A 13,275-nucleotide genomic window follows, 5' to 3' on the forward strand; every position below is an offset into this window, starting at 1 on the left:
GCTCATAGTTTCCATCTGCACAAACACAAGCGCCGGTGGAAATGTAAGCACCCTGTAGACCAGGGTCAGTCGAGGAGAGCGGTGTTGGCTGAGAGACAGGAAAACACATGCTGGCATGCGCAGGTCAAAGAGGTACCTGAGAGATGTCCATCACAGCATCGCAGCTGAGGGGTCGGGCAGAGGTCAGGTCATTGAAGCCCAGCAGAGTCGAGATGATGCCGTTCTGATCAATCCTACGAATCATGGTCCCGTCCACAAAGAAGATTACGCCGTACTTATCCACCGTTATTCCTGGAAATAAAAAGTCACCGAGTGGACAGGAGAGGAGGAAAAAAAAACACCATCAGTTATTTTGTTTGTCGGCAACTTAATGTGAGGACAGAATGCCACTTATTGGAATTTAGGGCTATTTATTAGGAAAAAAATTAAGGACTAATCCTGGCAATGAAAGTAATGCTCGGATTGATTTGTTCAATCAATAACGGAGAAGAATAGAAACATCAAAATAGATGAATAGCACTGTGGGCATTGATTCAATAACAGCAACAATCAATGCACTCGCTTTCTCTTCTGCTAGTAGTCTCAAACAATGAAGCAGAGAATTGTAACCTTAGCTATGCAAGTCTCTGTATTTTTCTGAACACTTTTAAACACCGATCAACATCTCGTCTACAGTCTTTAGAACAGAAGGTTGTGTTTTCTACTCAAACCCGGCCTATACATGTTGCCCATTTCGGAAGGGCTTGAGTGTTATTTCAGTAGGTATGAACCACACTTTCATCCCAGTGGAGGACAAAAAGGGAGCATGTGATCTTATGACTAATGCATCATCCAAATATGGAAAGAAAAGAAAAAATATAGGGGGGAAAAAAAAGACCACAGAAAAACACAACACGCAAAGGAATGTCTTTAAAGAAAACACACAATTCAGTTGTGCAAGAACTGGAGCTACATGTAGGGAGCGATGGGGTTAAGAGAAGAGACACGAGTGCTACCTGAAGAGAGAGGACACACTACATTGATTATAATAACACCCGTTCATTACCTCTGGGGTTGGTGAGAGTGGCCTCAACCGCCTTTCCTCCGTCCCCACAGCGAGTGTCGTCGTACGGGAGACACTGGTCGCCGGTGCCCGCCACCAGCTCCAGATTCTTGGCCACATCTTTCACAACGTTCAGGGACTTCACCTTGAACACCTTCCTGCTGCTGGTGTCCGAGAGGTACACGGCGCCTTTCACCGGACTGGTGGCCAGATAGTACTTGTGAGCGGGGCTGTTGCTGAGGGAAGGGGGAAAAGGGCAGAGGAGGCCCCGGGTCAATGGAGCTGGAAGGGCTACAGTGAGTTTTTTCAATGAGAAACATTGTGGAATGCAATTAAAATGGATTCAAAAGCCATTTAGAGAGTCATTTGGGCACAATTACAGTTTAAACCAATGACATGGAAAAAGAAAAAAAAATTTGAATGAGCTTAAACATGGCAAAATACAATGAGATTAACCATGACATAATGATGGAGCTTATAACTCATCTACAACAGTCAGCTTAGGCAAGAATCCCTGCTGTCCAAAGAGAGTGGATACTCCACTTGTCTGTGTACATTGAGACATATACACAGAACATTGTGCATATGTATAAATATACATAATGGTAATGTTGAAGGGAATGCATGTTAAGAAAGACAATGAGGGTTTAGTGGGACTCAGTCAATGGATCCTTTGACAACAATCCTGATTACTAGGCTTCTCCTTCCCCGGAAATCTCTGTGCTATCATCTGAGAAACAGCAACATGAAACACACGCACACGGCCTTATACTGTAGCAGTAGCCTGGTTATTGCTCGAAGAAGTGCAAATGTCGTCAGTTTCCCCTGGGACTTTTCTCGACAAACAAAAATGTACTGCCGAGGAAGCAATCCAAACACATTATGTATCCGTCAGGCAAAGATTCCGGCACAGGGAAAGCAGCTTCTTTTTTTTTAAACTTCCAACCAAGTCAACAAAGGTAATCCTTCTCATACGCAGGAGGTTGCCCAAGCTGACAGACAGACAGACAGACAGACAGACAAAAGAGCCAAATATAGCCGACCCCGCTGTGGCGGCATGTATGCGATCTGCTGGCGTATACTCCAGTCAGGATAGGTGTCAGAAAACACAGACAGCAAAGATAGCTGCAGACGAAAGGAAAGCAGTGCAGACGAAGCGACAGGCTGGATTATTTACATTAGAAAGTATGCTACTGGTTCTAATGAACACACAAGCTTCTGCTGACACATTGAAACTAAAATGGTGTTATCAATGCCCAATTGCACTACCCACTACTGGATACTGGAGGCTTGAGCAATGACTGATGTTATTTTGACGGACAGATTTTACAAGCCTGTCTATGCTCCCATACACAGCGCGTGGCACGAATGGTGCTTGGATTGAAGGTCTTTTGTCAAAAGGTGTCACTGACTAGCGGAATAAAAAGCTGGCCGAGCCCTTGAAACTAGTTATATTAGTTTGTTTAACCGATTGTCAGAAAATGTATTTGTTGGTTCCAAATTTTTCTAATGAACGGTTTAGCTGTTGTTCAGCACAAACAGTAAAGATTAACAGAGTTATCAGGGCAGGATGCAACGCAGTTCTGCCAGACCTGATAAGCATTATCGAGAAACCTGTCAGCAGGGCATCATTCGAAGTGGATTAAGACAGAATTTCAACTGTAACCTTGAGGGGTTTCCACCCCCCACCCACCCTGAGCTTACGGTCGACTTGACAGGTCCAAAGCTTATATATATATATATATATATATATATATATATATATATATATATATATATATATATATATATATATATATATATATATTTACATATTTTTTTATAGTACAACAAGATCACGAGACCAGTGGGTCTGTGGGATTGTCAACTTCAGTACATAATTTTAAATGACAATTGACCTTCATTGAATCAGTGATGACAGCAAACTGCAGCTAACCGCAGGCGCATGTCAGAAGCTGCCCAGTGACCAAATGGACTGATATGTTAGTCTACAGTACATTCCAGGTACAACTGGCTGGTTAAGAGAACCCCCCCGCCCCCCAAAAAAACCAAAACATTGCAATTCTGTCCACATGAAAACACAAAAACAGATGTCAAAGGCTGTCAAGAACATGCCAAAAGAACAGGTGGCAATGAATACCCAACCCATAAATAGTGCCCAACCGGTATATGAACAAATAAATTGAAAGAAAACACAAATACTTACATATAATTTGAATTAATAGAATAAACATAGATATTTTTACGCAAAATGTAAACATAAATGCACGTCTTTTCTGCATCGTTTATTCTGTAAAATAAAACCTCTCATATTGGCAAACATTTATGCCGGCGAAAGGCTCATATCAACCAATTTCTTAAAAAAAACGTTATTAGTAGTTCTTGTAGAGATGTTACAAGTTCGAAAACGAACCCCAAGGCTGAAAATTACTTTCCTGAAAATCTTCAGTGTGGACGGAGTTTGGCAAAGTTTTGAGTGATCCAAAACAAAAATTGCGTGTGGACAAAACGCCAAAACAAAAAGGAATGCTACGTTTAAAAAAACAAAACCCTACCAGTGTAAATGTCGACAGGGCTGTAGAGTAGGTCAGTAGCAAGCCTCAATAACTGGATCCTGTTTTGCATTCAATCTGCAATGTGCAATCAGCTGATACCTTATCAGCTCGCAGGTTACATGTCGAACAGTTCCGGACCCCCATAGTGTTTGAAACCATGAGGCGCATTTCCTTGACCTTGAGCTATGGCCATATATTCCATCTATATTCAACGACAACATCCAGTTTGTAGGAGATAATTGGATTTTGCTGCATGCTGGTGTGGCAATGGAGGGACCGTGTTTTGGAGTGGATGGCGACATCCTTAGTAGGGGGTCAATGAACATAGCAGCGAGATCACCCACCATCCAGTCCTATCGCTGGCGCGCACATGCACAGGAGGCAGCCACCCATTTTATAAAGACACATGCTGTGTTTTCCAGGACAGATCTCCTTTATAATTTGCCAAATGTGCTTGCAGTCCCGAGGCCAGAGATACAGAGCTTTGACATTTCTCTAGTCCTGCTCCAGCAAACAGAACATGTGTTTGTATGAGATGTGCAAGTTAGAGCAAGCTAATGTTCTTGTTCTGCACAAAGACGTTTGAGAAGTAAAGGGGGTAGTTATAGAGATAGAACAAAGCAAAAGAGCGCTTCTGGGTGTTTTATTAATGTATTAGGCCATTGACATCGCTGGGTTTCTCATCGTCTGATCGACTACAAGTTCCCACCTCCGAAATTCATGATCCTCTGATAGAAAGTCAATCAATAGCCCTTTGCCTGAGTCATGATATCTAAAGACAGCACACAGATATTTCCCTTGCTACCTCCTGCCATGGAGAATTAGGCCTCCGCATCTTAAGGGCCACTGATAAAAAAATCTACGCTGAGTTGCTATTTCTAGGAGGCTTTGTACGTCAGAAACTCTCTGAATCAAATCATAATCGTTTTTTCTTCCGACACCGTCAGGAAGGAGTTGATTTAATTTGGTGACAAATCATTATTTAGGACACTTTCAATACTTGCCAATATTGTTACTCTTCAATATGAATTAGTTCACGAGCGCCGTAAACTACAGTCTCCTATCCAAGGACATCTCCGACACGGCCAAAAAAAAGAAATAAAAAAGCTGACGCATTTAATAAAGGTTGTATTTCGTGCAATGCGGTTGCGCTGCATTGCAATGGATATAGCAAGGTGTATCTCATAAACTGACAATGCAATGCATGCTCTATATCCCACTTTGAAAGTTTTTCTCAAGTACATTGTTTACTCAATACGGCACACTTGATAGGAAATTAAATAAATTGTATATTGGACATTGCAACATGACTCCTGTCATTAACCCTGAATAATAGTACAGCCTCTATTGACTCAACAATTAACTGCATTCCCCCTTTGCAATCACACATTCGGGTGTGAACACGCTGTCGTGAACAAGGCACTGAATCCAGAGATTAGCTCAGAGGACAATACTTAATAAAGCCCTGAATCTACAGCTTTATGAAGATGGAAATTATGCAGTCAGTATTTCAAGATAGGAACTTCTAGCTGCGAGTCTGAAATGGGCTCAAAAGGTCATTTCGACATCAAGTGTGTGGACCGTACCGTTTTTTTCCCTATATTAATTTGGGCAAATACTGTGCAGCTTACCTATGCCTGAAGTCTTTATTTCTGTCAGAGTGTGACAAAAGCAGCAGGAAATGAGAGAGGAAGAGAAAGGAGAGGAAATGTTAGTTGTTAGTGAATAGGATTTATTAAAAGAGCATCAGCACAAATTGACGATTTCTCACACACTCTGTCTTTTGCTTTGCTGACATGGACAAGGAAATCAACTTTTTACTGGAATGTATTCTGTTAAGACCCTATTACAGCCTGTCCATCCTCTACGAGGGACAAGCTCCAGCTGATACAGGTGGATGAGAGTGGCAACACCATCAATCCTGGGCCTTCAGGGCATTTCCCTCTATCTCAGTCGACCTCTGTGGTTCATGGCCTGCGCAAGCCCATGTGAGCCCCTGGTTCTGGCTGAATGTTAGCGGGCTAACTCCTCCCGTTACCTGAGCTCCAGGACGCTGGTGACGTTCCCCGTGGTGAAAATCCTCCGCACGTAGTTGAAGTCCCCCACGTACAGACTTCCATCTGAGCCGCAGGCCAGGGCCACGGGGGCCAGCAGCTTGTTTCCGTCAGCGAGGCCATTACAGCTGGGGCAGGAGATGCTGCGCCTGCGCCCGTTCCCCATCACGCTGCCGATTACAGGGGGCTGCTGGGAGATGAAGACATTCTCCCCATTTCCCATGTGAAGAATACCTGACGAGGGAAAGAAACAAGTTACACCTGCAACCTCTTTAAAAAGACTAAGGGGCTCTATTCTCCTGAAATTGGTTGCAAGCAAAAACCCAAGTGCAGACCTAGAGAGGACGAGAAAACTGGTGTGTCTAACTGGCTTTTAGACCCTGAGAGTCATCAGTCATACCCCCCAAAGTCAAATGAGGCTCCTCGAGTCGAGCATTGTTTTTCTTTTCTTTTTCTCGTCCGTCAGCATGTGAACATCTTGGCCGTGAGAAAAATCCATGCCAGCTTCACGCGAGAAAAACTTGTTGTAAATGTACAATTGCACAGCAGCCCGATTCTGTATTTACAGCATACACCAAAGGAAGACGATTTCTAATTTAAAGTTGAATTTAAGTTTTCAAAGCCGCTAGAATTCCTGTCCATAAGTAATGATGTGCACAAATGTATTCTACAATGAATTTATAAAAAAATACATTTGTACTAGGCTCCAGCCCCCCGTGACCCTTGAATGGATAAAGCGGTAAATGATGAATGGATGGATGGACATTTGTACTAGTTGGTATAAAAGAATGTTATCATTGTCAGTGACTGTCTTGTACTCATGGTTGCAAAAAGTACGGGAGCAAATACTCTTACCACAGTGATAACAACACAGTGATTAGTGTTTATGCTTACATGCATACATCAATTCCAGCTCCACAACTGTTTATGCAATTTAAAATACTTCATTAACTGTTATTATCATTATCCTGTTTACACAAGAGAATGTTATATTTGATTATACAGAGTTCTGCTTAAATCAAACAAAGAAAACGTTGAATACGAGACGCAGTGTAGACAACATCCCGGCTCCGCCAGCTCCAATTCCAGAAATATGCAAATCAACTTGGAATCTGTGGAGAACAGATTTTCAGCCTGGTGTGTCGAAGACGCATAGAGGTCTTTCCACATACGTTGGGAAATTTCGTGCCATAGGATTAAATTATTTAATTAAGGCACACATGCTGCTTCGTGTGTGTGTGTAATAATGTGCAGTGAAATGAACAAGTGGCGGACAACAGGATTAAAATGGGACGCTTACTGCATGTGGCCCTGTTCCATGCTGGACGGGTAAGAGGCTATTCCACTGCACTAATGCCACAAGTCCCTGGCTCCTTGTGTTCAATGGATAAATATGTATAAAATGGCCATTTTAAACGAAATAGCAGGTCAGGACACAGAAACATAATCTGATGGGATTTTGAATAGGTGTGTGTGCGCAACTCTGCCAATTGAAGCCGTGGAAACTGCCCTGTGTAACCCCTTTTTTGCAAAAAGAAGTGACACACAGGCACAAGCACGGCGAGCAAAAAGTCCTTGGCACAAGCAGGATCTCTTGGCCCTAAAAAATACCACACAGGCACAGTCACAAAACATTGACTTGCATGAAGTAAAAATAAGCAATTGCGCCTGCCTTCCTACCACCACCGGTTTTGTGCACCAGCAAAAATGAACAGCATGAATACAGCTCGTTTGGAGGCATTCAGGCATGCACACACACACGCGGGCACACTATGCTTCCATTAGTGTTGCCAATCTAATCTTGGAAAAAATTCAGATATGCAAATGCAAAGATGTTCCTGCTGCCCAATCAATGTAATCATATTTGAAATACAGCATCTGCACGTCTCTGGAAGTTTTTCTGCGTCTGACGGTAACCAGTGACCTGAGTTCTGAGCAGCACAACATTTGGTCAATCAGAAAAGATCAGCCAAGCATCCCCCTTCCTGGGGCGGGATTTAATCTTAGGTGCTGCTGCTGCTGCTCGGAGGAGCAGACTAATAAAATAAATAAGGGAGGATTCTAAAAATGCTGGGTACGAACGAGACACTCAGGTGCCAAAGGGCTGGGACGGGGTGGAGGAACCGGCGGTGACGGCGGGGATGTGGGGGTCAAGTAGCCGCTCTCTCCTTGCTTCCGGACAGCACATTCAGACTCAGCAGGTTTAGTGTGACGGATCAAAGTGCCACCTTTCATATAAGTATGCCTCATCTCCTCTGATGAGCCCTTTCCAGATAGAAAAACAGAGTGTGAAACTGAGCTGGTGACAGCTGCTGCCCAAAGTTTTTCTCTCCCTTCATTCCTCCTCCTGCCTTTCAGGAGTAATTTGCTGGCAATAAGAAAATGGATCCCCCCCATGCCTAAAAATGGACTGCGCTAATGAAAAAAGTGAGGCCTATCTGAGGGCACATGGCGCTGCCGTATTTGAAAAAGCCTCGGAATGCTGCAGACGGGGAGGACAATTCAATGTTACACTAAAAGCATCATCTAAGGCCCTGGGTGGACGCGGTGGTACTTATCTGCACTCTTGGGCCCATTCTGAATGATGTGTGTAGAATGCCACAAGGAGCGGCAAGCTTAGGGCTTGCACCACAAAAAGAAAAAAAAAAAAGAGTCTATTATCATTATTTAATATCGTACAAATAGTCCTCTTCTTCTCCTAAGAAGATTCCTTTCATAATAAGAATTCAACAATGGAATAGGTACTGTGTTAAAGCCACGGTTTCTTGCAGTTTAAAATTACCTTCAGAGTAGGTGTTTTAGTGAATGAAAATGCTGAGAATAGGCATCTTCAAAAAGGAGGTTACAAGCTGACTCACCACTCTGGATATTTAGAGCATGGTGCTTGTCTACGGTCCATCCTCCCAGTTTGGAGGCTGTGGTTTCGTAGCCCTGTAGAACCGCAGTCCTCTTCTCCCACAGAATGAGGTCTGGACATGACTCATACTCAAAACCCACAGATACTAGATGAAGGGAAAGAGAAAAAACAGATAATGACTGGCATCAGCGAAACAAATGTGTTCTGGATAAAAGGAGCAAAAATACAAGTTGCTGTTTGTGCAATGCATAATGCACTTTGTCACTTACCGAAAGCTTCGGACAGGCCGTAGACCTTCTGGCTGTAGACGTCGGCCTTGTCCCACACAAAGTCGTACGAGAGGTTGGGGGCTGCGGGAAACCACTTTCTGAACAGCCTGCCTTCCACAGCCACCATGAGGTGAACCTTCATCAAGTTGAAAGGGATCGTGGAGTGGGTGAGGGTCACTCGCAGGATTGACTTGTAACCTGGGGTCCTGCTGCTTAAATAGCCCAGTTTCATATCTGTCCCCGGTAAAGGCACTTCCTCCTGCAGAGACTGTGGACAAAAACACAAAAGCTTATCGACATGACAGAAAACCCCCCGAAATAAATCATAAACTAGCTGATGGGAACTGTAAATGCTAAACTCATTAGAAGTGAATGTCTTCAGGGTTTTGCGGAAGGATTAATAAGACGCCTCTGCAGGTCATCTTTTTTGTCAGGCAGATTATCAATTTGTCATTCCTTTGGTCAGCGGCCTCTTTGACGGATATTATTTTTTATAGCCTCGCCTCCAGCCCAATATATGGACCCGAGGGAAGACAAGAAATATCAATCAGAGGACAATTACACTCATGCGTTACACAGAAACCGATGAAGGATTTGTTCATTATGCACTCCAGTGAGTATTATTCATAATTGATTTAATAATAGCAGGTCCTTCATTAGGACAACAGCCCTGCCCCGCAATCCATATGACAATGGCATCACAGGAGGCCCCAGTGGGCTCAGAGACTGCAGCGTCAGATGACATTAAAGTAAGTTTAGTAAAAGTCGACGTTTGAAGCCTTCTTCTGAAATTATAAGCTGAGGTCAGACCTGTGACCTCCCGATGATACAAGAGTAGGTCAGCAGTCAGACATCGTACAGTGTTCGTATTTAGGATCAAGGGGTCGACGGCACAGGCTCGGTCGACCAACTCTTCTCTGCTCTAATTAAGTCACCTCTAGTCGCCCGTCTCCACAGCGCAGAGCAAGATGACAATTAAAACAACTAGCCGAGACAACACTGGCGCGATCCGCTTTCTTTGTAAATGTGAGTGTAGCCATGCCTGGTGTGCCTGATAATTTGGATGATGTCCCTGTGTAGTGCGTTTACAGCTCGAGGAATAGTAAAGACAAGGCTGCTATAAATAGACTGGGCTGCATACTTAAATTCACTGATATGCCATAAATCTTATGAAGCAAACTGGGAGACAAAGTAATCAGGGAAGGGCACAGAGATGCCTGCTAGACATACAGTAGCCACACATTCAGCTGCACACCCTAACCGCTGCTGGTGTGCGCGTGTACCGACAATACAAAGTGCATGTAGGCACGTAGACAGATATGAAAACGTATACAGTCAATATAAACACAAATCCTTTCAAGTGGTGCTTGTAAGCTTAACCTGGGAGCATACAACCCAGGAGAAATTAAAAACGTCGGGGCGGCTTTCTGCGGGTGAGGCAATCATCATCGCTCCGCGGTGAGACAGTACAATGTACACTGTAAATCGCCAGAGTTCCGCAGGCCAATTACACCAGAGAGATAAAATCACGGGACTGCCCCGAGCCAGAGTTACTATCACACTTGTACATGATGAATAGTCTTCGTCGTCTCTCCCAGATGTGTGGCGTGAATCATTTGGAGGAGAAACCCGTGTAAATCACAACCCGCGGATTTCACATCACCTGGATTTCGGGTACGACCGTCCCCCTCTCGGCGCAGGAGCCAGCGAAGGCGGTGAGCGGAGCCGGCGACACCACGGGGCTGGGCCTGGCGAAGCTGCTGAGGTCACAGCCGGGGATGTCATTCTCCTCATGCCGCATAACGATGGTATCCATGACAAAGAAGCGTCCCCATGGCAACCAGAGAGTGTGCTCCTGGGTGATGAATGGAGCGCGCTCAAAGTGCAGAGCTATGGCTATGCCCCCATTGGTCACCAAGTCAAAACTAGAACACAGACATGAACAATGTCAGAGAGGATGAATGTTGATAGCACATACAGTGGAAATGAAATACTGCGTATATATTTCAAACAAATACTGTAAACAATGCCTGTAGTATGTTCTCTGTTGAAGAATAAAACAAATAATGACTCTTTCTCTAATTTAGTGTTGTCAAAGCATGTCAAACTGTTTTGAATTCTTATTTTAATAAATACAGACTAAGAAGGAGGCTGCTTCATTGTCTCTTCCCGTGTGTGCCCGGATGATAATGAAATGATGATCACAATCTTAGAAGTACATGTCTTAATTTACATAATAATAGGTCGATTTTATTTGCAGAAAACAGCAGATGCATGCTTAGAGCTTGTGTGTGTGTGTGTGTCTGTGTGTAATGTACTGCTCCTGTGCTCACATTTATATGTGAGGGAGAAAAGAGAGATTTGTGGTGCAGGATGGAGGCAGCCGCCACCTCTGTATCGATCCCCTCAGACGAAGGCTGTCCAGTCTAACATAAGTCTAAAAGCCCCTGCAATGCAATCCCATCTACAGTTGCATTAAAAGGGCCTGTACCTCTGGACTGACCTGAGTGGGTCGCAGTAAACAGGCTGAGCTCTGGCAATTTCATCACCCTCTAACTGCCGCATGGCGACAACAGCCTGCCTGCACCTGCACTGGACTTCTGCAGCGCTTGTCACTTCTCTTTAAGAGCCAATTAGCAACGGGTCACCCGAAGGCTCCGGGGACGGAGTCTTATCCTCACAGGGGAAACATCTTTCACAGGTAAAGAAGCGGATCCAAATAATGGCCCCTAAACTAGGTAGCCTCCCTCTTGGTTTAAGCTCCTATATAAAGAATCTGCTCAATCTAACGTCCCTTGGGGGGTGAACATCTGATCGGCGGTGGCGATAAGCAATGGTTTGTTCCGCCCTTGGCGTTTTCGCCCTTGGCTGGGCCTGAGTCGAGCTAGTTGGCCCGGCAGTACGGAGGCTGCAGAGCTGATGGGGGCTGTGATTGTGCTGCCCTTGTGCTGCCGTCATCCGTCAGCAGCCATGCAGCTGTGGCCGGTCAGTCCGCATGACACCTGGCTGGCTCTGGCTATGCACGCCTAAAACACTTCTGGACAGATACCCACGGGCAGCGTGGCCAGTCGAGGGTGGGATTCACTGGCTGTTATCGATCGTGACAACAGCCCTAAGCCATGTGACAAAACTTATTAAGCTACAACAGCCTTGCTTTGTGCCCTCGGGGGAATGCATCGAGCTTTAAGAGTTAACCCTGCCAATGAATGCGCCATGGTACACCCTAACCCTAAATTATACACTATCATTTCTCAGCCAAAGCATATTTGTTCAAGGCTCAAGGTTTATTTATTAGTACCTGGGAGTAAATTTGCCATGCAGACAGGGCACAGCAACCCAAGGACACTAGGATAAAATAGTATACATCTAAATATTGAATCATTTATTGAAGTATTGAATTCTTCAATAAATGAATTTCAGGATGCAAACTCATGGAGAGTATGCTGGCTTCCTCATATACATCATGGCTCCTATATACAGGTCCTCACAAGCACCCTTATAATGTCATAAGATGGAATCCATGTCAGCATTTACTCATTATTGGAGAAAAGCATAAAAGGGAATGGGTCTGTCTCACTGCTCAGCCAGGCAGAAAATGGCTACACAGCTGTAAAGAAACCAACTAACCTCTTTTGTTTAGGCCAGAAAAAACTTTTTCAAGATAGTGGAAAAGGTAATTTAAAAAAGTAAGCCCTTAGACAACAAAGAACAGATCATAAAAATGAGTTGAGACAGCTTTTCTATTTCTAAGTGGCTGAACAGGTGCATTTCTGATTTCACGCTGCACTGAGCGTGTTTACAGTGATTGCAGGGGAGTTGCAGGAGACCGGGCATGTTTACAGGGGAACCTGGGAGATGGAGTAGTGTTTACACATATGCTGGAAGGGGGGAAAAAAAAATAGTACAGAGCTTTGCAAAAGAAGAGCGGAGTGGTGCATAAGAAAAATAACACATGCATGAATGGGATAGAGATGAGGAAATCCAGTGCAGTGGAAAGGACATGAGACCTGGGCTCAAGAAAAAGCACAGACAGTAAGTGAAGGAGTCGTGCCCTGGAAGGAAAGGCTTAAGGCAGCGGGTGATTAGAGGAGGGAGAGCATGAAGGGATGGAGAGCAAATGAAATGAGTCAGGGAGGTCAAGATGATGAGGTGGAGATGAGAGATTTTTTTTGTGAAACTAGCTGGAAGAGGAGAGTGACAAGAAGACGGGGGGAATGAGCAGAAGCGAGAACGATCAAGATCAAACCGGTGGCAAAAACGTGGGTTCTTTAGAGTGTCAGCGACTGATAAAAGTGTCAGGAGGAAGTGGGGCCTGGAGAGCAAACACCGATTCACGCTGCGCTGTGATAGAGGGGCTCGGTTTGCCACAAAGCCCCTCTAACACCGGCTACTATGAGCGATACGGGGGGATCGGAGGTCGAGTGTGTACTGTATGTTTTTGCAATCTGATAAAAAAAGATAATTTCAGAAAATGACAGAAGCTAAAGAGATAATATTA

The 13,275-nt window shown here is 44.4% G+C and overlaps 1 protein-coding gene across 12 annotated transcripts in view; it reads right to left on the bottom strand.

The window, feature by feature from the left end:
- The window catches only part of tenm4 (teneurin transmembrane protein 4), a 143,481-nt gene that overhangs the window by 29,346 nt on the left and 100,860 nt on the right, over positions 1-13,275 (bottom strand). For 8 of the 12 annotated variants that reach the window (XM_035623486.2, XM_035623488.2, XM_035623485.2 and 5 more), the window contains 7 exons: positions 10,441-10,702; positions 8,778-9,045; positions 8,510-8,653; positions 5,636-5,885; positions 5,229-5,249; positions 1,046-1,278; positions 137-291 (listed from right to left, as the gene is read on the bottom strand). In XM_035623486.2, coding sequence (XP_035479379.2) covers positions 137-291; positions 1,046-1,278; positions 5,229-5,249; positions 5,636-5,885; positions 8,510-8,653; positions 8,778-9,045; positions 10,441-10,702 — 1,333 coding nt within the window. The remainder of the gene's footprint in view (positions 1-136; positions 292-1,045; positions 1,279-5,228; positions 5,250-5,635; positions 5,886-8,509; positions 8,654-8,777; positions 9,046-10,440; positions 10,703-13,275) is intronic. The other 4 variants (XM_035623490.2, XM_047335740.1, XM_035623481.2 and 1 more) reach the window with 1 other exon arrangement.

The sequence above is a fragment of the Scophthalmus maximus genome, chromosome 11 (genome assembly GCF_022379125.1).
Source record: "Scophthalmus maximus strain ysfricsl-2021 chromosome 11, ASM2237912v1, whole genome shotgun sequence".
NCBI classification, from domain to species: Eukaryota; Metazoa; Chordata; class Actinopteri; order Pleuronectiformes; family Scophthalmidae; genus Scophthalmus; species Scophthalmus maximus.